This window comes from Orbicella faveolata, unplaced genomic scaffold (genome assembly GCF_042242905.1).
Source record: "Orbicella faveolata isolate gen_17 unplaced genomic scaffold, um_ofav_v1 contig_34, whole genome shotgun sequence".
Lineage (NCBI taxonomy): Eukaryota > Metazoa > Cnidaria > Anthozoa > Scleractinia > Merulinidae > Orbicella > Orbicella faveolata.
The window spans coordinates 2,837,559-2,865,352 of NW_028301563.1; the positions used below are offsets into that span (position 1 = coordinate 2,837,559).

At 38.3% G+C, this 27,794-nt stretch overlaps 1 protein-coding gene and 3 long non-coding RNA genes across 5 annotated transcripts; 1 reads left to right on the plus strand and 3 right to left on the minus strand.

Moving 5' to 3' along the window:
• Positions 1-564, minus strand: LOC149104305 (uncharacterized). Its single transcript, XR_016201665.1, has 2 exons — positions 450-564; positions 1-373 (listed from the first exon to the last, which is right to left on the minus strand). It is a non-coding gene; the product is annotated as an uncharacterized LOC149104305 (long non-coding RNA).
• A 349-nt stretch (positions 565-913) lies between these two features.
• LOC149104306 (uncharacterized) lies at positions 914-14,054 on the plus strand. 2 transcript variants are annotated; one of them, XR_016201662.1, is made up of 2 exons: positions 914-1,018; positions 11,746-14,054. It is a non-coding gene; the product is annotated as an uncharacterized LOC149104306 (long non-coding RNA). The 2 variants fall into 2 exon arrangements; XR_016201663.1 differs by having other exon boundaries at positions 927-1,009.
• LOC110068053 (uncharacterized) lies at positions 7,902-23,688 on the minus strand. Its single transcript, XM_020775417.2, has 17 exons — positions 23,452-23,688; positions 20,933-20,974; positions 19,849-20,017; positions 19,182-19,290; positions 18,613-18,710; positions 18,042-18,121; positions 17,578-17,686; positions 16,911-17,008; positions 15,919-15,952; positions 15,731-15,771; positions 14,951-15,051; positions 14,562-14,689; positions 13,516-13,671; positions 12,955-13,104; positions 12,390-12,467; positions 11,765-11,857; positions 7,902-10,965 (listed from the first exon to the last, which is right to left on the minus strand). The coding sequence occupies exons 1-17, from the start codon at positions 23,583-23,585 to the stop codon at positions 10,900-10,902; spliced, it is 1,686 nt and encodes a 561-aa protein (XP_020631076.2). The 5' UTR covers positions 23,586-23,688; the 3' UTR covers positions 7,902-10,899.
• Positions 23,689-24,879: 1,191 nt separating this feature from the next.
• LOC110068054 (uncharacterized) lies at positions 24,880-26,900 on the minus strand. The gene is made up of 2 exons (XR_002298720.2): positions 26,708-26,900; positions 24,880-25,598 (listed from the first exon to the last, which is right to left on the minus strand). It is a non-coding gene; the product is annotated as an uncharacterized LOC110068054 (long non-coding RNA).
• Between the last annotated feature and the right edge of the window lie 894 nt (positions 26,901-27,794).

The window sequence follows — 27,794 nt, forward strand, 5'->3', positions numbered from 1 at the left end:
TTGAAGAAAAAGGCCTTTTAATGCAATATCATTCGATAAACGTCAAAAAACTGCCGAAGCGATTGAAAAATAAAGTTTCAAATATTGCATACTAAATTAGATGCAGCGTTGGAGCTGATTTTAAAATAATTATTTCTCAAAAGTTCAACGCTTTTGAAAGCAATCAAAGTGATGAATCAGACATTGGAGGGATATATATCACGTTTCTGGAAAAACATTCTTCGGCCAAAGTATATTGACCTTGTACAAAGCGTTCAAAGTTACCGTGTTTACCGTTATCCTGCTACTTCGGCGAAACACCTCTTTTGCCAATACGGCCGTGGATAGCGTGTTAAACGCCACTTTAAACCTTGCTAGGCATTCAAAGACCATCCTAAGTAGAAGGACGTAGAATTAAAAGAGAAAGGAAGATAAAAAATACGCAGAAAAAGAGAATAACTCGAAATTACCATCTGCTGACGAAAGTTGAATCTGGAAAATGTCGTCGCGTGACAGCGGCCATTGACGCGATTTGTATAAATAGCGGCGGAATCCAAACGAATGCACAAATAGGAAACACTTTTTCCCGGTTAGAAAACGTTTAGTGGAACAATGTTATGTTATTTTTCACAAATGATGGTCACTCAAAAAGAAAAACTTCCCCAACCGCCACACCGTTTTGGCCGCAGCGTGATCTGAGTTACGGGGTCACGACTGGATCCCTAGCCGCTGACCGACCGAAGGACATTGCAGACTCGTTTTCCCACGCTCTTGCGACTTGACGTGACAAATGACGTCAATGGCCGCTGTCACGCGACGACATTTTCCAGATTCAACTTTCGTTAGCAGATGGTAATTTCGAGTTATTTTCTTTTTCTGCGTATTTTTTATCTTCCTTTCTCTTTTAATTCTACGTCCTTCTACTCAGGATGGTCTTTGAATGCCTAGCAAGGTTTAAAGTGGCGTTTACCACGCTATCCACGACCGTATTGGCAAAAGAGAAGTGTTTCGCCGAAGTAGCAGGATAACGGTAAACACGGTAAATTTGAACGCTTTGTATAAGGTCAATATACTTTGGCCGAAGAATGTTTTTCCAGAAACGTGATATATATCCCTCCAATGTCTGATTCATCACTGTGATTGCTTTTAAAAGCGTTGAACTTTTGAGAAATAATTATTTTAAAATCAGCTCCAACGCTGCATCTAATTTAGTATGCAATATTTGAAACTTTATTTTTCAATCGCGTCGGCAGTTTTTGATGTTTATCGAATGATATTGCATTAGAAGGCCTTTTTCTTCAACACTGTGTAGTTTTCTCATTATTTTACGTTGCGATAGTAATTTCTGAACAGTTTTTTGCGGGGGCTTATTTTCGGCCTGATTTTGCTGCTATCAGACGGAGAAAGTTTGCGGCTCGATATTTTTGGTTTAAAGCGAAACTGAAACAAAAGAAATTCATTTTTAATAGTATTCGGTAACCTCTACTTGGGAGATAAAAATCGGCCGATTTTATTTTTTAGTCGAAAATCATCGGTCGTTTCTTAGGCGCAGGGCCTCTTAATCTCTGACGCTTGCTTTAGTAGTTATTATTAGCATGATACATGAACACTAGACAGAAAATCCCTATATATTCTAATTTTATTCATTGTCAACGTATATACAAGATACGTGTACCTGAGACATTGGCCCGAATGAATATTTTGTCTTTGTTTGTTTTCATTTCAACTAACATAGTTTTTTAAGAGAAGGCGATGTAACATATTGGCACGTGAGAATTAGCACCTATTGTATATTATATTTTGTGTACGCATATTTAAGTAGGATAGCACATTATGTAAATGTAGAAAGCACACACATCCACGCGGTGTGTATGAACAAGCAGAATAAACCTATTCGACAACACACCACAGCCTATTTCGACTAGACTACGAGTAGTCCCTATTTTGCTCCTCGCCTCCAGGATTTCGCGCGGCCATTTTTTTCTCGCGGTTTTCTTTCGCGTCACGCACGACGGACTAAGCGAAAGAGGGACTACTCGTAGTCTAATTTCAACAGACAGTTACATGATTTGTATCAACAAGGTCGTCTACCTGGAAATACGCTGAAATGAGACTCTCTACTCCTTACTACTTCTCTACCGTGGCTTTTTTCGCGGCTCGTGGCTTAGCTGCTCGTTGCTTGATCAGTCGCTACGCATTCGCTAATTCTCGTCATGGATTTTATCAAACTCAAAGAAACAGACAGCTTCTTGTGGCGACCAAACCATATATGAGCTTATCTGGCACGGGGCAGTTCAAAGTTCGCCTCATTAAGACAGAAAAGGAATTCCAAAGTATCGTCATAAATGCAATGATCAGGGAAGGCTGGGGGCCAGGTTTACAAGATGCTGAATGTTTCATGGCTTGTGATCCAACAGCTGCTTTTGTCGGTGAGTTGAACGGGAAACCTGTCGGCTGTATTACAGTGGCAAAATATGGTGACAGCTTTGCTTTCGCTGGTTGTTATATCGTGAGCAAGGAATACAGAAGAAACGGATACGGCAAAAAGATTTATGAAGCCGCGTATGCAATTTTGAAGAGTTTTCCCAGCATTGGAACAATTGCGGGCCCACACCAAGAGAAAATAAACCAACGCTATGGATTTCGTAGTCTTTTTCATGGAGCATTCTTCATCTTTAACATTCCAGCCACCATAGCCTGCTTCTCCGAGACATCGAAAAGATCTCCCGTAAAAATCAAGTCCATTGAAGAAGTGAATCTGGAATCGCTGTTCATGTATGACACCACGGTGTTTGGCTTTGAACGTCACGCCTTCTTGTCAAAGTGGCTTCGTGTCTCAGGCAGTTACGCACGTGTCGCCATAGACAGTGAAGGTTCTATCGTGGGTTATACGGTGGCCCGCCCAACGTTCATCAAAGCGAGTTACAAGATTGGCCCGCTTTATGCAGATTCAGAGGCAATTGCAGAGAAGTTGTTGAAAACAGTGTTTGAGGAGCTTCTTCGACATGAAAAACCTGCTCCTGTGGTCTGCATTGACGCACCTACAGAGAAGGCCACGAGACTGTGCGAAAGGCTTCAAGGAAAGAGGTCGCTTGAGTTGGCGTACATGGTCATGAATAATATCCCTGATGCACGTTTTGATAAATGGTTCGGTGTCACTACTGTTCAGTTTGGTTAAGCCTGCTTTCCACTTCTGTACCGGTCAGTTTGCACATTTTACATTTTGTGTAAAGCAACTTTAACAGGGAAACTCGAACTTTTAACTATTAAAACTCTACAAGAGGTCTCTTATAGATCCTACTTTGGCAGCGTTTATCGTATGCAGTCCCTTGCAGTTTCTGGTTTCTGATTGATGTATTTTTGGACCGTAGGACTTCTCACGGTTCCGATACGCTGCGTTTTTAAAGCATGGTGCTGGCCATGGGTTTAAATGTTTAGGCTGGCCTTGTCCAGCCACATTCATTTTTTTGCTTTTCGAGACACCAATCGTGACACTTTGTCTCCTTGCGCCTCGAAACATGTGATGTGGCAACTCGTGTTTCGGGGCGCAAGAGAGTTCAAAGTACCATAGTAAATGGTTTGAACCCAGGAGTATCAGTAGTTCGTATAGTGTGATCGTCCGGGTGAGTGTAGTTCTGCACTTGACTCTGAAGATGACTTCCGCTCAGGTTGTCGAAACGTCAGTCACCAACAGTTCCTTTCAGAACTGCACTCACCCGGACGATCACACTATACGAACTAGAGTTCAAAGTACGCAACGTGATATGGTAGTGAACGGATCATTTTGCAATTTACGTACGTTGGCTGTTCGGCTGGCGTTACATATCTTCACTACACAGTGTTGACGAGTCCCAAGAAGGACGAAACCGCTGTCTACTGTTACGATCCTGCTTTATCGGTTCTTGTCATGTCTCGAAACGATTTTCACGTAGTATCAGCCTTGCAGTCCATTGTCTGTCTTTAAAAGGGAATCTCGAAGTTTAACCTCTTGAACCTGCAACAGCTGGGGAAGTGGGGGAGTAGACGCCTCAACCTCCCCCCCCCCCCCCCCCTCCCCTCTGTTGTGAAACGTGTTTGCGTATAATTTGAAATAACTTCAAGAAGGTTGGCTTATGTTACCGACAATAAAATAAAGAATAATCTAGGGAAATTGTGAGTGCAAATTTGGTTTCGAACACCCTCTGACGTAGAGGAATGTGTGACTTTTGGGAATAATTTACAGTGTTGTTAATCGGATTAACCCGGGTGAAATCATGCAATAGAAAATACAATAGGAGCTTAGAAACCCACAAATAAGTATTAAGAATATAATGGCTTTATGTAGTTTAGGCATGTATTTCTGTTGTAATAACCAATAAATAGAATCGCTATCCTGTAACTGACAGAATGAATAGAGATCGATTGAATGTAGAACGTGTGGATCGTAAATAAATGTAAGAAAACAGAACGATACAGTCCGATTGATTGCTGAACCAGCGGAACGCAGAGATTCCCTTAACGCTGTGGAGAATTCTGCAACACCCTCCTCCAACCTCCAACTTTAAGTACTTTGAAAAGGGATTTGCTCTGAGAAACTCAAAATTTTGAAATAGTTTTATGAAAAATATTCCAAGGAGTGTAAAAATTGGGCTAACTGGAAATCATTGGCCGAGCCTAATTTGACTTGACAGTCAGAGATCTCTTAATCTATTTATATTTTAAACATTTTTTTTTTTTTTTTTTGCAAATTAGACTAGGTTGTTGGCATATTACCTGTGAAAACACTGCGCACGAGCTTCTAAACTGTCCAAATTTCTTTTCCATTCGATTTTGCTCCCTAACTGTCGGATTTTTTGCTGATTGAATGGTTCGCATTTCGGTAAATCAAATCGCAACTCTCCGATTTCCCAGAAACTTGCCCAAGATTGTTTGGTACCATTTTACCACATGTTTCGAAAGTTCCGGAATTTTTGGTGCAGTGGAAAAAACGCAAGTTTTTGTAAAAAAAGAGTCGCCTAACAAGGAACAAGAAATGCAAATATTTAACAATTAATGGACGCGGCTGAGCAAAATATCGTAATTCGGCACTGGTGAGCAGGTCAATTATTTGCCGAAGCCGAAGGCGCTGAGACAAATGGTTGATCTGCAAAACACTGACAAATTGCGATATTTTTGCGATAACCGTGTTCAATTTAAAAAATTGACGTCAGTTTTTCATGGGTCTGCAAGTCCTGTTATTAATCATGAATTTCGTCAAAACATTGTCAAAGTAGTTGTGGATCCACGAAAATGCCCTCTGCTGAAGATCTCCCCCAACGACTTAACGCAACTTAGAAAACCTAATAAAAAATGGAGAGAACGCTGAAACCTAATAGAAAGATAGACGTCATCTTTGTTTCAGCAAGACACAGTACTTCTCAAAAATTCCACTGACGAGTCGTATTTTCAACGCTCTTCTTGCTGTTTAGAAATGTGCTCAAACAAGGTCTTTCGTGTTTGATATATTACATCAACTGTTCCTTATTATATATCTAAGCAACGACAATCTTTCTATACATCGTCTAAAACAAACTGATTACAAGCTTATTTATTCATATATTTCGTATACAATACCAGCATAGGCAGAAAGTATCAATCTCTCTTAGGACAGTACAAACAAACCATTTTGTAAGAGTTAACTTCTTTACTGTTACTTCTAGAAAAAGACTGAAAGCGCAGTCCCTTTATTAAATGTATTAAGTATCCGTAAATAATGTTTATCACTTGTACTTTAATATGACAATTTTTAACCGAAAGCAAAGAAACAACTTCTCTCTCGTTATCCATGCCAGTACAGGACGCTACGCAGCACTTATAATTCTCATTCCCAGAATGATGCTGGCAATTCCAGATCAAGAATAATTAGAAGTAACGAAATTTAATGTAGCACAATTTGGCATTTATAATTTTCAGAATATTTTACCATAGATAATTATAGTTAGTTAAGTCATGACATGATCATTTGAGGTTTACTAATGACACTTGGAACAGGTTGGGCGGTTCATAAACAGTTACCTGAGTTCCTAAAAAAAAAACAGAACAAACAAAGGGTAATTATATAATCATTGGTCAGCGTCCAAACTACCCCGGAAAAATTTAAAAAGGCAGCTTTATTTCTAGGGACGGGCCTACCGTCCACGCTAATCATGGAGCTTGTCGAAAACGATCTTCAAACCAGAGGAATTTGAAAACGCCGGCTTTTCGTTTTCGAGCCGACGAAAACCATTTTGAAAACGAAGCTTCTCGAGAACGGTTGCGTCACGATAATCATGTGCAGCTGGTTTTCCTGACCGAGTTTTCCTCAAACACATACCCAAAATTACTGGTGATTGTTGCGTTTTTAAACTCTTTCTGCGTAGTGTAGACGGAGACCATTAAATGCGTTTTCAGAGTGAAACCTCTATTTTCAAATTCTTCCGGCATAGTCTGGACGGGCCTCAGTTTGCGGTGCTTTAATAATGACTTTATATCTAGGGAAGATTTTCATGAACATTTTTTTGCATTTTTTATTGTGTAAAGATTTACAAGTTTAATATTATAGTCAGAGTTTAATGCACCGTTCCATAAATTATCAATTGTCAATTAAGAGAATCGCTACGAAGCTAACGTTTCTTCGGGACTCGTTACAAGTTGTTTCTTTAAAGTTCCATTGAATAATTTTTTTTGTACTCCCGCGGAGTATCGTACAGTTTCCCTCCACAATCGTGCTGTTACGACACGAGTGGCCACTGGGGACAAGGCGGTGCTAAGCTTCTTCGGTATTCAAAATTGAAGACACTTAACTTCAGGCGAGATTCGGTGCTGCTATCCTTTACACGCTACCATAATATCCGGAGACACAAGACTATTGTAAGGGCTAAAGCTTTAGTGACAGAAATTTATCTTCAACAAAAGCTAAGTTGCTTATTTGACCGTAACGAGCGGTCAGTTTGTTTTGCCTGTTGCCACGCACGCGATAAAAGGGCATGATGAAATGTCAGCTGAAAAACCGAGTCGCAAAACTTTTAAATACACCTTACAGTTTGAACCTGGAAGGCGCGGTGGCCTCGTGGTTAGTGCGTTCATCTCCGGATCGAGCGGTCCGGGTTCGAGCCATGGCCGGGGACATTGTGTCGTGCCGGCTGGGCAAGACACTTTACTCTCAGTGCCTCTTTCCTCCCAGGTGTGTAAATGGGTATGATGGACTAGCATCCTGTCCAGGGGGGAGTAGAAATACCCCTAGTCCTTTTTGCTACAGCTGAAACCGGGATAAGCTCCGGCCCAGCTCGCATGCAGACTTTGAACTATACAATCGAATACAACGTAAAACAAGCTCGTGAATCATCTTCGAAGGGGATGACAAAAATACCCAGAGGGGAGGTAGACGAGGGAGAATTGTCCAGTAGACGCGATTCTCGAGGAGTAACAGCGAATTCCCATCAGATACGTTTTGCAGCTTCCACAGAAGAAGGAAGTGGTTCATAAGCAACTTCGAAAATTCCTTAAATTTGATAGATCCGAGAGTTCCTTTTTTTTTCCTAAAAAAGGATTCTAGCAAAGTGCCTCGTGAAACAAAAGCAATAGTTGACATCTGAAAGCGGGTTAAAATTTCTCTAGGAAACAGACTACAAGCAGGTTAATCAACTACATTGCGTAAAATCAAATTACTGGACATTACTAGTAACCTTCTTTAGAACCTCTGTACTAATTGAAAACTCTGCAGGAAACAGTCCATCGCAACTAGAGGGAGTCTAACCAATTAACACTGCCTGGGAGCGGGTTTGAAATCGAGACAACCGTGAACTACTAGTGGCAGGATGTATCATTTGGAAGGAATCTCTTCATTGCAAACCCAGCGACAACCTCGTTCTCTGGTACCTAATTGCACATTGGACCCTTGACACCAACGAAACACTTCACGTACATTTCAGACGACGGAAATCAAAATAATTCTTTAATTATCAAAATTACGTGTAAATGTCACACACATTCGTATACACTCTCAAATGAAACCCATATCGCTATGCATATTCCTACTGCATTTTTCTCAGGAAGGTAATATATGCCTTTCGTAAGGAAGTACAATTGTTGGCACTAACTTCTTTCCATACAACAAACTAAGCTAATTTGGTGCTACAAAACGATTATTTTAAGCCTCAATCTATCCGTCAATCCCAAGAAGTGATTCCATTCGGCAGCGTGACTAAGGAAACGTAGATCGAGACAGAATGAAAGGAAATTAGCACGAAGAAGTAATGGCGGCCACAAAAAACAGGTCATTTTATAAAGCGAGCTAGCATCCAGTACCCCGAAAGTTCAAAGAAAGTTTGGTTGCTAAGTTCAAGAAATGACCGATGTAGACAAACAAACAAACAAAAGACAAGAGCAAAAGAAAAAAAATAAAGCAAAACAAAACGACAACAACAACAAAGGAAAAGCAAACAAATTCTAGTAACAAGAAAAAACTAAATGAGACAGTTGTGTTTCTCGAATGACCGATTTATACGCTGCGATAATAAGACAAGATAAAAGACTTCGTGATCAGAAATAATTTGTGTTCTTAATACTCTAAATCCGCGTCTCCTGAATCGCATGTACAATAGGCTGGTAGGGAAATAAAGATTTCCTTTCCCTGAGGCTCTGCAATGATTTACGAGTTAGTATCCAAGCTAACGTGGCGCGAACATGTTAAATTAAGTTAAGTTTTGCCGAGTGACCTAACCAGCTCGGCTAAGCCGCCTGCTAATCGTACCCAGACCATAACCCTGTCAAATTAGTATCGACTTACTCTAATTGCACATTGGAACCTTCACACCACCGAAACATTTCACATAGATTTCAAACGAGGGAATAAAAATAATTCTTTAATTATCAAAATTACGTGTAAATATCACACATATTCGTATACACTCTCAAATGAAACCCATATCCCTATGCATATTCCTGTTTTTCTCGGAAAGGTAATATATGCCATTCGTAATGGGGAAATAAGACTTCCTCTTAAGAATGAAGTACATTTTTGGCACTAACTTCTTCCCATAGGACAAACTAACTAAGATAATTTGGTGCTACAAAACGATTATTTTCAAGCCCCGGCCAAACGATCGCAACATTTCAACACAACATATCGCAACATTGTTGCGACGTGTTGCGACATGTTGGGTGTTGTTGACTCAATTTTGAAAATGGTCAAATCTGTCATGTAACATTTGTGGATGTTGCATGATGTTGTAGTCGTTTGGCCAGGCCGCCGTGCAACAATGTTGCGCCCGGACATGCGCACTAGTTCGATTTTCAATACCCAACGTGAAACAACACGTCGCAACAGGGTGGCCCAACGCGCGTAACATGTTGCGCCCAACAACGTTGCGATATGTTGTATTCAAAATCTTGCGATCATTTGGCCGAGTCTTAAACCCTCAATCTACCCTTTATTTCCCTGAATTGATTCCATTCAGCAGCGTGACTAAGGGGACGTAGATTACGACTAAATGAAAGGAAATTAGAACAAAGAAGTAATGACGGGCAAAGAAAACAGGTCATCTTATAAAGTGACATTCAGTTCCCCGAAAGTTCAAAGAAAGTTTGGTTGCTAAGTCCAAGAAGTGGCCAATGCAGGCAAACAAACAAACAAACAAACAAACAAAAGACAAGAGCAAAAGACAAAACAACAACAACGGAAAAGCAAACAAATTCTAGAAACAACATACTAAATGAGACAGTTGTGTTCTCGAATGAATTTTTTTTACTCTGCGATAACATAGCGAGATAAAGTGTATGCTATGAAATATTTTCTAAATAGTTGAAATCTACGTCTCCTGAAGCGTATATACAGTAGGCTGGTAGTGAAACAGAAAATATATTTTCCCTGAGTAAGTGCAATGATATATACGTTAGCAATTCAAGCTTACCTGATGCGACCATGATATATTAAGTTGATATTTGCCTAGGCCATTTGGATACACACCTTAACACTAACGTAGGGTAAAAAGCTTAGATGAAAACCTTAAAATAGTCGGTAGCAACAGTGTAGCGTAGTCAAGGAAAAAGGAAAAATGGATAAGGAGGTCTCATATAGTAATAAATTATCAAGTACCTACCTAACAGATTTTGCAAAACAATGCTACTAATTGTACATTGATATAAGAAATAATGCCAAAAGATGCTTTGTAGAAAAATCTACTTGCTTCGTACATGAGAAAAAAAAACGCTTTGCCGCTCTATAAATCAAGCCACCGGAATATCTCGCATTCGTCTACGTTAGTGATCTCAAAATTGAAGTTCAAGGACGAATTGCAGAAACAAATAGAGGACGGAAAATATTTGCAAGAAGATTGCCAGTTTGTTGTCCGTTGAACTGGATTGCGTACATCTAAGGTATTAAGGTCCAGAACAACTGACATCAAACTGAAAACCACAAAAGATATCGGCAATTTGTGAACACCCAAAACCTACTTAATACAGGGTATATCGTAAACAGATCCTTGAAAGATCATTTGTTAAGTTGTCAGCAAGATCGTTGGTCGTTACTCGCAACATGCGCGAGATAACACCTTTTCTAGGGGGTGGGACGGGGGAATTGTAGCTTGGAGCTTGGTGGTAGGGTGGTACGTCCCACGAGGTTATGACAGAGGACGTTGTCTTTTTTTCTGTTATTTTACAACTCAGTAAGTAAATGACTCGGTTTGAATTGACCATTCAAGCCAGGACGTATCGAAAAATTAAAATTATCCTGAAAATGAAAGATACGTTGAATGATTTTGGAAAGCTTTTCAGCTTGGCTTAAAAGAACTAGAGGAAAGAGTAAAAAGTTTCACACTCACAAACACAACAACAGTAACAACAAAAACAACAACCACCATAAAAACACGTTCACACGCAGAACAATTTTGCGCCTGGAGATGACGTCACATATCACGGTGGTCAAGATTGAACTTCTTGTTCCAAATGATCTGTTTTCTGGCCAATCCTTGATAGACGGTCATGCTCCTGTAAAAAAGAAAAATGCGTAAAGTATGCTCGTGTTATTCAACGACCACCAAGTCCATTTGGAGCTATTACCATATATCTAGTGGGCTGGCGTTCGATAGTGGTTTTTGGTATATTAGTAGATATGGGGCTTTTTTTTGTCTCATGAAAAAGCGTTTTTTTTTTTATATATATACGATTGAGCTCGAGATCTTGATTATACAGGTTAGGGGCTAGTGCACAGGGGCAGGGGGTAGGTCAGTGGTATGAGTACATCAGATGGGGCGTTTTTCTTTAATTAATTAAAGCATGTCTTTTCTCATAAACAAGCGTGGACCCGAACACTGTATCAGTAATAACATAATCATTTACATTCATGTAAAATAAATGTGTACTGTTATTTATCTGTGTTCCTGGGTCTTTTTGAGCCGTTTAGAAGGGATTTGACTAGAAGCGAAGTCGGTTTACATTTCAAATATCAGAATATCTCCCCCGATGAGTGTTAACAGTTAATGACGATAATGAAAACTCGAGACGTAATATAATTGGAGCGTCATATTTACAAAGCGGCAGACAAGATGTTATTTGAAATGTAAACCAACTTCGCTTCTATGGAAATCCCTTCTACACGGATCAAAAACAAGTAAATAACAGCATATTTATTTGACATGAATGTAAATGATTATATTATTGCTGATAGAGTATCCGGGTCCCCCGTGACCAAAAGGAACACTATGAAGTTTTTTTTGCTTGGTTGGTTGTTTGTTTTTTACTAATTTAATAATTTGTGTTTCATTCAAGTTTGTAATAGGTATCATACCCGTTCTTCCTCTGACAGCATGTATCTGTCTCCATTCATCCTTGATCTGTGATGTAACAGCCTCTGGATGCTTTCTTCGCGTTGATGGTGAGCCTTGAAAGTGAATACAACGATAACTTCAGTAACAAATGTAAGAAAAGGAGCTGGGAGCCCAGATTGTAACTTGCTCAAGTATTGGGTGTTTTTACGCGACGTCACGGCAGCCATATTATGGTGTCCCAAAAGAATGAAACGGCGGCCCTGTAGTGTTGGTGTACCAAACCAATCTTGTGGGACTTTAACTCTTTTCTTATGTAAACAATTTTATTCTGTTCCAATAATTTTGCATGGCTGTTGGCCACGCGAGTGAAAACGCCGTATATTTGTAAAAAATCCAAGCCCCAATTTGCGCGCCAGGCCACCCACACTACTTTCACATGTGGCTTGTTCCTGTGGGTTGAGCTTATTCTTGAGTTCTCAACGAAAGAAGCCTACAGCAGATGTAGCTTTTCTTTCTTGTTTGGCAGTCTATTTTTTTGCTTTATTTATCTACTTTTTGTTAATTTGTATGAACAAAAAGGACACATTACTTATGTAATTTCTTGATTTAAAAGTAATTCGCCGTTTTCTTTACCGGATCACTTACCTTTGCCAGCTCAGCTTTCTCTCGTAAAAGCTTCTGTTCTAAATCAACTTTTTTTCGATTATACTGTTCTTGGGTTTCCTGTAAGCCGGGAAAATTAAAATTCACAAGTTACGGTACAGCAGCAGTACAAATAACTTGGATAAGGAGCAAATAAGGAAAACGAACGCGAATCACAAATAATGAATCCACGTCGAACTGGAAAAAGTCTGGCATAGTCAACTATTATATTTATGAAGCGTAAATTATTATTTGGCTTTTTCTTGTAACCGAAATAACGCGCGCTCTGATTGGCTAATTGTAGGACATTATTCCTTATTCTCAATTTTGCCCTCAAAAGGTTTTTTTTTTCTACAGATGGTATTCGCTTCAATCCCACTCACCTAGAAATATGCCCGGTTTCAATCGCTCTCTATTTTCTATCCTCTTGATTTTGAACGATTTTTCCAGCTAAATGAGTGTTCTACGAAACCTTTTTTTTTTTTTTTTTTTTTCACTTTGCTTGAACGAAAAAGTAGACATGCTCGCCGCCTAGTTTAAAATTAAAAAGACAACGACTTGCACATACCCTCATTCGTTTTTGGTTTTCTTTCGTCAGTGATTCCAGGTCGTTGAAGATTCTCTGTACATCTTGTTCCTGCTTTCGTCGCTGCATTTCGGCGGCTCGTACACGGTTGTAAAGCGCATGCTCAGTCTCCTCCATCTTGTTTACAACTTTCTAAAGCATCAATGCATAGAAGATAATTGCAATTAGCTTAAATATATCAGCTGTCGTCGCCATGGAATTTCGATTTTCAGTGTTGCTTGCTCCAACACTATTTCGCTCTGTTTCTGATCGCTATTGGAAAGTTACATAGATAGTGCAGATTGCATATTTAGGCTTTACCATTTTTTCTTATTTTTTTTATGGAGAGTCAAGTGGTGTAAGAGTACAAAGTAGGTGAACTATTGTCAGTTTGGGCTAACCAAAGTTGGAGTTATACTGTAGGTTCGTCTCATGAAAAGTTCGGAGTCTACAGGCACATTCAATGACAAACTTTGTCAAAGAGTTCTCGCAACTGAATTCCCTTCACTATAGTATGACAAAAGTATATTGATTGGTAACGAGAATTTGTATCCTGATAATCACCTGTAAATGCTTTAGACTGTCCTCGTGCGCACGTCGAGTGGTTTCATTTTGCTTTTCTAGATAGCGCTTCTTCCACTCCACCATTTGATGGACATGTTGATGCTTCCTGTCCTTAGTCAGCTGCTCAATCTGCTGGTTTCTTCGAGCCTCGGCAAACTGAGAAAAAACGGATTAATTAGCTAAATAAATATAGTGTATAAAAGTTGTAATTTTCCTAAACTTAATACAGCATTTCCTAACTACACTGCCCATAAACTGGCACTAGCGGATATCCCTTTCAGGACTTCGATTGAAATCACAGTCCAAAAAAAAAGTGTTTGAGGCTTTCCTTGTATAGATGTTTTGGTTCCTGACACAGGCTTGTAATGCGATCCTTCTACCGACGATGCATACATTTCGCCAGCTTAAAGCAAATTATTTTCGAATAATCATGACGTAATTAAGAAAACGAATACCTAGTCTAGTCGTGGACAGATTTCTAAATGTCTGAAAGTTATAAATTAAGTGTAAAAATCGGTAATAAAGGTATGTATATAATTGTTGTTGTTATCAGACCCTCACTAGCTTGCAACAGTTACAAAGCCGGTAGTGTCACCCTAACTGTAACGTTGTAAAGTGTGCGCCACAGGCTAACGCTCCAATTGATCTTCACTGCTTTAAAGCCTCTGTTTCGATTCGTTCTCGCGCCTCTGTTGTTCTTCAAATAGGGCCAGGGACATTGTTTGTGTTCTGCAACTGTTGTTTCGTTTGACCAGTTTTAAAGAACCCTGTACACGGTACAAGAGGCCGGAGGGTGGGAGGGTCCTACCATATCAAACAGACGGGGCTCTTAGGTCCACAGCGGGAGCTTTTACGGTACCTTGGGTATTGAGCCAAAAAAAATATGAAAGAATTGAAACCTCTTAGGGGAGAAAATAAATTTCAGGCCACGCCTCAAAACAGAATCTTGTTACCTCTTAGGGGTTCTTTTCAAAATATCCGACGAGCAGTCCGGTTCTTTTTATATGGGAGACCCCCTCCGTGGAGGTAGGAGGCCCCTTACTCACCTGTCCTCGCTCTTCAATCTCCTTCCCTTGACGATCAAGTTCAAGATACTCTGCCGCCTGTTTAGCTTGCTTCTGGCTCACTGAATTGTGTTGTAACCTGCGATTTATATCTGTCATTTTTCGGCCCTCTATAATAGACACGAAAAGGAGAGATATTAACATTGGTTTTGTTAATCACATTATGATACCCCAAGTTATTTGCTGGTGAAACTGTAAATAATACCCGTATTCACCTGTGACGCAGCAAATTACGAACGAAAAAACCTCCATTAAAACACGACTTTCAGCTGTACAGTAACCATCAGTATGAGATCACCCGTTAAATTGATTTATATCTATCTTGACAATACAAGATATTTCTACGGGATTAAGACATCAAAAAAACCTACCTTCTCTTGTCTTCAAAGACAACATGTCCTTAGATACCATCAAGTCTCTACTCAACCGTCGCTTGCCGTATTCATGTTTAAGTCCTTGGTTTGATATCCCTCTACAAAAAAAGATTGAAGTGTCGACATTTTACTACGAGTATTTTCCACCACAACAAGAGAGCAAATTTCACATTTCGTACGCATATATCGCAGGATACATCTTAAAAAACACAGGCACGCAAGGCGTGCAAGAGCTTTTTGGGTGAATTTAAAAGCCTCTAGATTACCGATTGTCATCTATCTACATTGTTTTATTGATGTACTGTACCATGTTAATTAGGTACTTTTCCTTTTTATTAGTATACATTATGATTCAGAGGAAGGCAGTTTTGTACATTGCCATAACAAGGAAATTGCTCATTTGCAGGTAAAGAAGCATACTTGCTACCTAAAAAGTCAACATGGGGAACTCTGTATTTAGTGCGTGCGTTCATGATTTGCTAGAGTTGCGTTGTGTAGTGAAAACTTCTACAGTATTTGGTGAAGTTAACTGAGCACTCATTTTTATCACACCACGTGACGATCTCGTCTGTATTCCAAACCAACCAGAGAACCATTGAGCGTCAAAAATCGCTCTTTGAATCTTTTTTAGACCCTCTCCATCACATTACCCAGAAAGTTTCATGCAATGAAAAAAAAAACAAAACAAAACAAAGCAAAACAAAACAAAACAAAAATACACACCACACGAACTACTTAATTGATTTCTTTTAAACTCATCTTAGTGGATGTACTTACTTGAGTTTCTCTGTCAAGCTTTGCTTGCGCCGTCTGTCATCCTGTAAACAAATCAACACAAACAATTGTTATTACTGCTAAGAAAAACAACACACCTAGTCTAATTTTACTATCTATTACAGGTCCTGTGATTCACCTACAGACATGACACTATTGTCAAAGAGACATATAGCACTTTATTTTCAAACCTGAATATCTTTGATACTTGTGTCTTTCCAATATCTGCAAAACAGACAAAACCGTTCGTTCGTGTAACCTCAAGTACAGTGTTCATGTAACTGCGTAAATCAATAACGGAGTTTATTTTAAGTAAACTAGTCATCACAATTTCCAAAGCATAAAGTTTAATTAACTATATGTCAGTGTTTTTTAATTCTCTCTTCGGCTGGTTGGTTTTAACATGAGAAAGCAGACGCCATGGGGCTATTGACAAATCCAAAATGATCGTTTAGATGTCAGTACAATTTCGGTGACTAATCTCTGCATGGTCACAGGACCTTCCAAGCTCTTTGAAGTCATTACTAAAGATCCTAAAAGATCAGGAATTTTCAAAGATCCTTTCAAGAGGTCTTAAAAATATCTTACTAGAATCCTTACATGGAAGATCTTGTGAAAATCTTCGCAAAAATCTTCCTGGATCTTGAAGGTTCTTGGCAAGATCTTTGAGCAAATTTTCTGAAGATCTTCGAAGATCCTTAAGGATCTGGGACAAGATCTTTGAAGATCCTAGCAATAATTATACAGATCCTGGCTATCCAAACGATTTTTGACCAGTACCTCGATAAGGCTCCCATGAAGATCGTCAGCTTTTTTAGTGTGCTGCTTGCTGTTGGTGCATGAACGTTGGTCGTTTCGTGTTCGGAGTGATTTACAATTCTCGGGGCACGCGCGAAAAAGTTTACTCATTTATTTAGATTTGCATAAAGTTAAACTCAAACTGTCTGCTCAGTTATAGACAAAAAGGAAAAACAAAGATTTCTACAGTTTTCTTTTGAGTGATGCTTTGTAAAACGAATTCGCCGAAAGTGATTCGATTCACCTTGGCGGTCCGTATTGCAGAATTCGGACCGCCCAGCGAAAAATAAAATTATTCTGTTTGTTACCTTGGACTTTATTTTGATATAAAGTGACTAAACTAACTAGGCTGGAGTAACCTCTATTTTCAGTCCCTGTATCTTACCGCTGATCGTCTATTTCTTGTGATCTCTTTTTGAGTGCTATCTTATTTGCAGCAATAGCTAGGTCAGCTAGACTCTTCTTCAATGCATATCCTTTCTCCTGTTGAAAATACGTGCAAACATGATCATGATCATGCTAACATGATCTCGATTAATGTATGAATGCTATAGATGTATCTACCAATCAGAATCCAGAGATTTTGCTGTCGATGAGTGTATTGCTAGGAGTAATCAGGGATTGGTAAGTGCGTTGGAATGTTCACCATAGGAATTGCGCTTGTTTATTAATGAATTAAGCACATGTCATCGTTGTAGCTCAAGCATCGGGCAATTCCCTGGTCAAGCTTCGTTGTATTTTAATAGTTAATATGTCTACGAACTTTACAAAAAAGAAACGAAAAAAAAAAAAAAAAGAAAGAAAGATCCGCGGCTGGTCTATGACGTACAGTTGCATTTGCGTATTCGGTACCTTGCCCGCCTGTCCGTTTATTCCTGCTTATATGCTCCTGCAAGGGGATCTCGCCAAGTTTAGCTTGCAGTGTCATCTCGTAGGACGCGCTAAGCGCCAGACTAAGGCCCAATGATTACCGATCAACTTCAAGAACTTTAAAAAAGAGAGTTCGGTGCCATGTAGCACAGATAATTTATAACTAACAGTAACTAACTGACCTCTATTCTTTTTAAGTCCTCTTCAAACTGCTGTGTTAGCGCAAAAATCTCTGATCGAGTCAAGTCCAATTGCTTGGCAGTCTTGCAATACTGAAATTCAGCTTCGCCCCTGAACAACCAAACAAACGCGAAACCCTTGTGATCAAATTTTAATCAGTGTAGTAAAGAAGTAAGTATACTAAACAACATGTTTGTTTCAGCTTTCACGAACTGAGCCCTGATAACGTTTATATTTACGATTATTTCTCGCAGTAATATTAGCAAAAAAAAAACAGCAAAGGTTACTTCATGTATGCCATACATCATAACTTCCCTAAAGAGTGGTCTATCTGCTGGAAATGAATGTCACAGACTTTTCTTTACTAATTAATTAAAAATAACTAATTGACTTCCACGAGCCATCTTAAGACTAAGTTCGATTTAAAAGAAAGTTCCATTAACAACATGCAGCACAAAAGGCTTACATGTTTAAGACATCTTTCCTGTCTTTGTCTTTAAACTTGACAAGACCAGACATGTTTCTCTCTATCCTCGCTTTGTTAACCTGATGATGTAATAAATTACATATGACTGTCAAGGTTTTTTCTTTGATTTGTTTATTTGTTTCTTAAAATAAGAAGATAAATAACAATTATAATAGTAATAATAATAAGCATAATAATAAAATTAATAATAATAACTGTAATAATAATAATAATAATAATATTGATAGTAATAATAGTAATAATGATAATAAAAGTTTCCCAAAATTCTGCCTCTTATTACAGAGAACTTGCACTTTAGCATCTACCAAACATGTCATCACAGGCGGACCACAATGTTGTATATGCAATCCATGCAACATTAAAGTTGAACATGTCTGCTGTTGGTGACTGCAATTACCATTTCAACCATTTATCAATAAGCAATGTCCGGGAATGCTTGGAAAACTGTTCTAAATGCTAATTGCCAATATACATGTAGCATAATTTGTATCATATCACATAGATCGTATACAAGATCTGGGTCGCCCATGATGGCATCAGAAAAACAAACCTTGTCTTCTTGGATATAATGTTGCTGTTTAACCTTCTCAATGCCTTGGTTGTTCTCACTGAGTCTACTTTCTTCACCCCTCATCTTTTTATAAATACCTTGTGGAACAAATAATCATAAATCAATGATGGCCCACTTTATGTTGGTTATATTCTTATTATTATTATTAATACAGTTAATAATAGTATATACATTAATAACATAAATATACCAAAACAGAAGAAGCATTTTTTTACCACATATTTTTCAAACACTGAGTTCTAAGATCTCAAATTCAAAATATGGCACATGGCAAACTATGTTTGATGAGTTTTCAGGTGTTTTACATGTGGCAATGATTCCCTTTACTTCAAGTTGCTAATTAAATTTATTACTAATTAAAATGAGTTTGAGAAAGCATGAAGCTACATGCATACATGTATGCACTGTACGTGTAAACTTGGATGGCATACAGCAGTTTGGGGGGTGGGGTGGAGGTGAGAGAGCAAAAATAACTTACGTTGGGGAGGGAGGTATATTACCAGTAAGACTTTCCTGGTAACACAGAATGAGTATAGTTTTTCCCTTACTGTTTTCATATTCTGCCATGGTCCTTCTTAAGTGGTGTTGTTTCTTTACAATGTCTCCTTCATATCGCTTCAGTTCCCTCTCCTCTTGTTTATGTTGCAGCATATGGTCCTATAAAGAAGAGTGTAAGAGGATTTGTTAACTTGTGTGAAATGAAGATATCAAGGAGATGATGAAAGACAGCCTTTCACTATTAAATACACAATATTGGATATTTAGTTCCTTACTTACTACATGCATTCTTAACTTTGGGCCATCAGACATTATATTATTAAATGCTTTTTTAAGAAAAGCATAATTTACAAGAACATGTAATACATTAATTTTTGCGATCAGTGTCAAATCTTCTACTTTAAGCCGGCCATTACGAGTGATGCGAAGAAAAGGGTCTCAAGGAAAAAAATGGCCGCAATTGAAAAACCTAGGATTTTGTGGAGCCATTTTTCCTCCAGGTTTACTATCATGTCACACACAATGGGCTAATAGAAGCGAAATGGGGGCTACTTGTAGTATACCTGGGGAGAAGCTAAGCCAACATTTGCTATTGATCCTCTTTTACTATATGATTACATGTGACATTACATGAGTTACGTCAGTGTGCAGTAAGGAATCACAATCACTGTACCACAGCACAAATATCCTTAAAGAACTACAGTGATATAGGCTCACCTCAATCACTCTCATTTTCTTCTCGTGTTGTTGCACATTGTGTTTAGCAGTTAGTGTAACATGCAGCAGGCCCTCGCTTCTCTGTGGTGACACAGAACTCCCCCCTGATCTCTTAACCTGCTTGGGATCTTTGCTTGATGGGGACGAGTGACCTTGCTTTGGTTTTGGTCTAAAAAGTACATGCAATTGTTTATTATTATTATTATTATTATTATTGTTGTTGTTATTATTATTATTATTATTTTTTTTTTAATCTAGCCATTCTTACTACTATATATGCAGTGAGTGATACGTCAAAAGGAAATACATAACTGCAGAGGGCAGTAACAATTTGTGTTCTATGGGCTAATGAAAATACTCAAGTCAGATTGGGAACATTTGAAATACTAATTAATTACAAATTCAAGTAAACCTGTACTGAGTAACAGAGGCAGGGGTTTTTATTAACTTTATAATTAATGGTGCACTCTTAATTTAATTTTCTCTCATGTTTGCATGAACCTATATCTAACATGTGCACCATTCCAAATTGTTCTTAATTAATTATAGAGTATGCCTTATATAATTACACTGTATATTAATTACAAATTAGATTTCCTCATGAATTATTTCACAGCATCAATATATTGTGGTACTATTAAAAAAATTATTGGATTTTCAATTTGTTTTTGCTGTATATATTGTTTACCTTCAGATAACATATGAATGAAAATTATTTCAATTTGGAGATTTATAATTGAAGTTTCTCTCCAATTTTGCATGAAAAAATGTGTTAAATTTTGGAAATATTCTATATTATAATATTTTTATCATTATATTATTAAACAACACTTCTATTACAGAATTGTAGATCTATGCACTGCAGACACTATACCACAATAAAGAAAATACAGTAACTTATTCATAATTCATTAATTTATTAATTTTATAATTCAGAGGGTGTCACCATTAAGTGCTAGTGTTCTGATTAACGGTGCATGATTTGTAAAAATCATGTGCCAATTTATTCCCCCTACTATTACTGCAACTAAGCATTATATTCTAAAATGTCCATGATTACACTAAACAATAATTTTGCCCTTACCTAGTTGTCCCAACATCTTGTCTTTCTCCAATTGCCAATGACCTGCATCGATCATTGCATTTAAAACATATAAATTCAAGCATTAATAAATAAAATATTAAAGTATAGTAAGTGCAGCAATTTGAATATATATATACATGTAGATATAACTAGAAATTACATTATGAGCTCGAGATAGAGGTGATAGGATGAAGGTGATAGTTGATGAGGCCTTCGACCTCATCAACTTAATCACCTCATAGAAATCAAGAGTGAATAACCTAATTGTTTTAGCAGAATTCTCACTGAAATTTACTTCAAATAATGGTTCCCAATAACTGCTTCTCAACGTACTATTTAACTTTGTGCCTCAGAAAGATAGCTGGGATTGGTATGGGGGAAGGACTAGAATGAGTCGTGGATGCTCAGTTTTATTTAGGGGTGTAGATCACAAATTTTGGTCTCACTTGGGATGGCCACTGGGTCGAAATGCGACTAATTTTGGCCATCAAGGCATCTTTACAGGTTGCACATGAAATGATTAAAAAACAAAACAAAACAGACAAAACCATGTCCCTACATTTGAAATATATTTTTTTCTTTACTATCCACAAAATCATTGCAGGGCATGCTTTTCTGCCTGCTTTTCTGCCTGTATATTCTAGAGGTCAAATAGTGATCTAGCCATGTCTGCCAAGATTGGTCTCCTTTAGCAGTTTAATTCAACAATCCTCCAGTAATCTGCTACATGTAAATATAGAGTCAACAAGTAAATAACTAAAAGGAAACTGTTCTGAGATGATGAAAGATGTTTTCATGTATAATACACATACATGTTTAGTAAAGCAATACTAATGTATTTATGTACAGTATTTATAAACATTTTTATAAGAGCTTTTGATTTAGTTTTGTCAGGGAGAGAGCTATCTATGACGAATAGGCTTCATAAGCTGTCAAAAGTCAGTGGCGAATCTAGGGAAGGGGCCTGCCCCCCCCTATTTTGGGTTAAAAAAAAAATGCAGAAAAAAGAAAAACAGCCCCCCCCCCCCCCTCCCCTGCTTAACTTGAGGTCTGGATCCGCCACTGCAAGCACATGTAGTTGTAAAATGAGATGGCCTGTAGATCTGCAGTTTACATTTGTCACACACCGGTCATCTTAAAACTGTCAAGTGTTCCACGAGTTGAAGAATACTTAGAGCTGCACCGATAAAAAAAAAAAAAAAGAAAACCATCTCCATAAGAACCAAGTGGCCCATCAGACCGGAGCTTATCCCAGTTTCTGTAGCATGAAGCAACTAGGGATATTCCTACTCCCCTCTGGATGTGATGCTAGTCCATCACAGGGTTACTCACAACCAGAATGAAATTGGCCGATACCCATTTGTATACCTGGGTGAAGAGAGGTGCTGTGAGAGCAATTCAGTGTCCTACCCAAGAACACAACATATTATATCTCTGGCCAGGGCTCAAGCCTGGACCACTCAGTCCGGAGTTGAGCACACAGACTAACCATGAGGCCAGTGCACCTCCACAGAGCTGCATATCTCCTGTACCTTTTTTTTTTTTTTTTTTTCATCTCAGTTACAATTTTTGATTTCGACTGGTGTTTATTTTTTCTTCAAGCTACTTGCATTTTGTTGTATTTTCAATTTATCACCAAAGTGAGTCACTGATAACAACTGTTGACTGGGAATGAAATGTACAGAAAAATAACAAAACAAAACAAAACAAAACAAACGAACAAACAGACCAAAACTGAATAAATCATATACACCAAGATCAAAACTACAGCAAGATATAAAATAAAATTAGGAAACAGTAAAGTTCTTAATTATAAAGGCGACTTACATGTATTAAAGTTGGAAAGCTTGGAAAGTAAATACTTTATGACGTCTTATATATACTAACGCTTACACTTATGATAACAATTTTATTTACAGTGTAATGTTGAGATGTTTTCCTCTACATAACTAAATGTGTAAGCCTCATAACTAAAATTTTAATTAAAAAAATAAAGGTCATGTACGTTTCTCTAGGATTTCTTTAAAGTTATCATTTTACGTAGGTTCGATTTACGCCGCTGCCTCGCGTCCTGTCGGAAATTGAGCATATATGGGTATTTTAGGCATATAACCCGGCTATATAACTATGTAAGCGTCAATGTAAAATTCATTATTTTTCTCTTCGATTCCGTTATATTTCATTTAATATTCCTTCTGACGCCCAAAAACTCCATTAAGGATCCAAACAAGAACGCGAAAAGAAAAGAAAAAAAAATCAAAACAATAACTGTTTGACATCATTACCTCCTTATCTGAAACCACTTCAATGCACGGCATTTTATCTTGGCGCCCGATCGTAAAGACAATTTTCCTAGGCGCTAAATTTTAATCAAAGCGAGCTCCAAAATGAGGGAATCTGCTGCATAATATGACCGCAAAGTATCTAAAGAAGTTAAAAACGCCGTGATAATGAATCAGTTACTTCTAAAATAAAGGCCAACTGGCGAAACTAGACTGTAAACAAAAGAATTCGCTTACTTGAGAAAATTCGCATATTCGTCTCCCTTCCCCGAGTCGTCGTGTTTGTCGGAGTTGAAGCTCGTCAAATCAGGGGAAGAAAGAGCGGCGTATCTCTTGTGCAAGAGTGGCTGTCTTTCAAATGGAAGAACCATTTTACTTCCATTAGAGGAACTGTTTTGGCGTCAAAACTGGTTCATCTCTGCCAGACCTTCTATCCTGCTGCAATCGACGGTGAACATTTAGTTACCATAGATACCATTGTTGACCGCTAACTAGCTTGATCGCGGACTCATCAATTCGTTCTGCCCGTGTACCGGCCGACATCTCTGTTATCTGTTCGTTGATTGTTTTGTTCTTTAGTTTTGTCACTTTTTGGTAAATGTTTTCTGAGATTCCAGTGCCCCTATAGAGTCCCACATCATTTATTATCTACGAGTGAACAGGTTTGAGTGTGCACTGAGAGTGCAACCGAGCACAAAGAGAAGAAGTGACGGGAAAATAATAATTATGTTCACTTCTCGACAGTTTAATTTTTCTAAAACTTCAATAACAGAAGCTTTTAACCTGACGATGACTCTTGATCTTGCTCTTGTCATCTGGTATCACGTTCTTATAACTGTAACTCCTGGAAGATTCATGAAGCTTCCCAAATGCTTGACATTTTCACTTGGTCGTTTAGGGGGAGGGGAGGTGAGTCCATTTTTGGACGTAAGTCTGAAAAGAAAAATGATCCATTTTCTCGAGTGTCTCTTTATGATTGGAAGGACCAGTTTTCGCTTGCAAGAGCAAAACATGAAGTAGCATGTACGTGAAGTAAGGACATACACCCTCTAGAAAGTAAACCCGTTTGAGTCCTTGTACCAATGATCTCAACTAAGAACTCCCCCCCCCCCCCCCCCCGCGTAAATAGAGAAAAATACGGGCACAGGCAAATTTGTTAACAACACAGGTAGGAGAAAACTCCATTCATTTACAAAAAAAAGAGGTTTTGTCTTTTTTTTTTGAAAGCCATAAATCATGTTGATATCATGCACTCTTTATTTATTTTGCGGGCAGCAAAATTCCTAGTTGAACTTATGTATGGGGTGGGGAGAGGACGTTCAGTTGACGTTCAGCGGGAAACACGCTCAATATTCCTTTAATTAAACCGCTTGAGCAAGATTTTCGTTGAAATCCGACGAGTTCCGGTCCAAAAGTGTGTAAACAATGTCTGTTTTCATGACAACCACCAACCTGAATTGACACGTTGCAGAAAACGTAAAATATAGAAGCAAAATGAGAGGCGTAAGGAAGAAATAATCTCTTTTCGTGAAACTAGAATGATTAAATTTTCCAACTTGAAATGCTCTTTCCCGAGAAAAAAAGGAAACAAGCAAAAACAAAACAAACACGCTTTTTTATGTATTTTTTCCATTGTGAAACAGCATTGAAACAGAACAACATTGATTTTTGTAATTCAACTTTTCCCCTTTATTTATCGTTAACAATTTCAACTGGCGTATGAAAAGTACAATCGTCCCTTTACGTTACACGTCAGGTGAATATATAAATTACATCATTGAGTATATACGTGTATAGTCGAACCAGTACCGAAAGATTGCGTAAATACCTTCTATTTAAATTATTGCTCAAAAATATTATAACGTGATTCAGCAGCCTGATAAAAAAACAAAAAAACAGTGCAGTTGCCCAGATCTTTGTTCTAAATAAGCTGGAAAAACTTCAGTCACTGTATTGAGATTACAGATTTGGCCCGAAGGCAAAAAGCTGACTAAAGCGAATTACTTCTCCATACTTCTATTCAAAACATTCCCCCGTGCTGTGACTGACAAGGAATTAATTTACTTGTCACTTGCATTATTTGCTCGAAGGTTACAATTTCTACTTCATCTATTCATTTGTGAGCTTTAAGCAGTATTCCTTGCTAGGTAAACGGAACAATTTCAGCTAATTTGCGCATTTGTTTGTTCCTTAGCTCCTTAACAGCCTCAAGCTGCGGCCAGGGCGATCCTTATTATACCGGCCTCCGGCCCGCGAGGGTGGACTTTGCAGAGGACGCTGTTCCAGCTTCTGATTCTTCCGGGTTGCAGCAGGCACTTTGAACTCCTCTAAACGCATCCCTTCTTCAAATCCTGTGAGTTCTGATTTGTGGAGAGGATGTGCGACTAGATGAGATGATGAACAGTTTCGTATCAGTTTTGTATAAACTTTGGAGCCCCACATAGGGAAGATATTTGTTTACAAACTTTGTTTTTGTTATTTAAATGTTCAAAACGTTAAACAGAAGAACTCTTTGTTTCATCAGCCAACAGTTCTCTGGTTGGTATATTAATGACAATAGGTGACGTCACTGATATCTCTGCTATGGCGAACGGCAAAGATATCGAGCCCTAACTCATCCGAGCATTCACTCGAGTATTCACGCGAGTATTCGCGCAAGCATTCACGCTCGTATTCACGCTCGTATTCACGGAAGTATTTAGGCACATTTTCTACTCCGTCATCCGGCCCCTAACTCCGGATTGTTTAATTTCTTCCTATAGAGCTATTTTCTGGTAGTTTTTGCAAGAAAGTTTTACGGGAGCCATTCGAAATTAACAGTTTAGGAAAACATGCTTTGGTCACTTTAAGACTTCCGGTAGCTTTTTCTAAAGATTAGCTAGGACATTGTACAGTGCGTGTACATACTTTTATCTTGTATTGCAAAGCAGCTACATTAAATAACATGTGACGAAAATGCTAAAACGTGTAACACTATGAAACTGAAATTGAGCACCAACGTTCAAAATTTAACGTGATCAAATTGAATGTGCTTTTTTAAGATATCAACTCCGGGCAATAATTTCCTTGTGTTTAAAATGTAAATACTGAAAACTAATTCAAAAGAGGAGTAACACTATTGATCTCTGAATCTTTCTCCCACGATATAGTTTATGATTTAACAAAATCTTACCGAATGCAAAAAGTGTTTCAACACTAGCCGTGTTGTTTGCAGTGAAAGGGTCGCGAAATTTTCGCGAGTGTGTACCACACTTCTCTAAAATTCAAATGCATAACGGTTTGTGGGACAAATAGTAAAATCAGTTATCGAAAATTATAAAAGTTGATTAGAACCGTTCAAAAGGACGTAAGAAAGTTTAGCACCGGAACGGAAGGTGCATGAACTACTACAAGAAAAAAGTGTCTGGAGCCAAAAAGTGATTTTGCAGCCTCTCGTTGCAGTCTCTGTGCGTAGTTAATTAACTGTGCAAACAGCGAGTTTATAAACACTCACCACTGTTGCAAATCAAGGGAACCTGCAGGCAAAACAACGCAAGCGTGATCAGGAGAAAGACTCTGGCCGCCTTCATCTCGTCTCAGCTACTGGTGTATCTGCTGCTGTATTGAAGCTAAAAATCACAACGCTTCGCTCAAATGTCTTCCGTAATTTGAACTTCCTTCACCAAGGGGTACTTAGCTATTCGGGTACAAACGCGTTTTAAGTCACAATAAATATCTAATGATCGTAGACAGTACAAAGGATTTTGTACGGTTGGCCTATGAACCATGAGACAGCTGTCAACGGGGTTGATAATGACTCTTTCTTTTTACACAATGGCTGTTTTGAAAATTTTGATTATCTTATCATTTTTACACATGATGTAGTATGTTATGGTCTGAGTTACTTCGATGTTCAAGTCAGTTATATAAGGCTCAGTGAAATCCTAGAGTTACCGCTCGAATACAGCGCCAAGTTCCCTTCTCATTTACTGCAACGCATTTGACCTCAAACATGAAAGTTTGGAGGTTTCAAAATTTGAGCTGGTCTTGCATCCCATGGTGTGTCTTCTCGACAAACAACAAAAAGCCTGTAAGGTTCGAAGTGCTAAGTATGAAGAAAGTTTAATATTACTTAAGGCGACGCCTTCGATAAATTTCTACAAAATATTTATCAAGCCTACAGTTTTCTCAAGTACATCTAGCCTAATGGTCAGGTTTGGCGTAAACAGTTTAACCGGAAAACGAACGGCAAAATTCAAATGCGCGCTTCCATATTGATAAAAGGTCAGTATTCAGTATTTTTAAGCTTTGCACTTATAAAAAAATTTCCCTTCCGTTCATGTCTTATACTGCAAACAGTCCGTATCAAGAGGAACATTCCATTCTGCCTTTAGAGGTTCAGGCTCGGCTCCCACGGTTTGGAATTTGTTATCTTAAGCTGTAGGCTTAAAATAAAAATGTGCAGTGTATTATTTGTTTACATGGTGAGCACTTCAATGTGAAAATAAGCGAAAATATATACCTAAATAAAGCGTCGACATCTTCCAGATGTTATTGCCACGTTTCGAAATGTATAGATCACGTTTTGAAACTTGACAGCG

Excerpts from the sequence above, each read along its gene's own strand:
- LOC110068053 (XM_020775417.2), bottom strand. The coding sequence starts at position 23,585 with ATGGTTCTTCCATTTGAAAGACAGCCACTCTTGCACAAGAGATACGCC. Across the intron at positions 18,711-19,181 it reads CATGGCAGAATATGAAAACA|GTATTTATAAAAAGATGAGG; the intron begins GTAAGGGAAAAA and ends TTGTTCCACAAG. Across the intron at positions 15,953-16,910 it reads CAAGAAATAGACGATCAGCG|ATATTGGAAAGACACAAGTA; the intron begins GTAAGATACAGG and ends TCTGTTTTGCAG.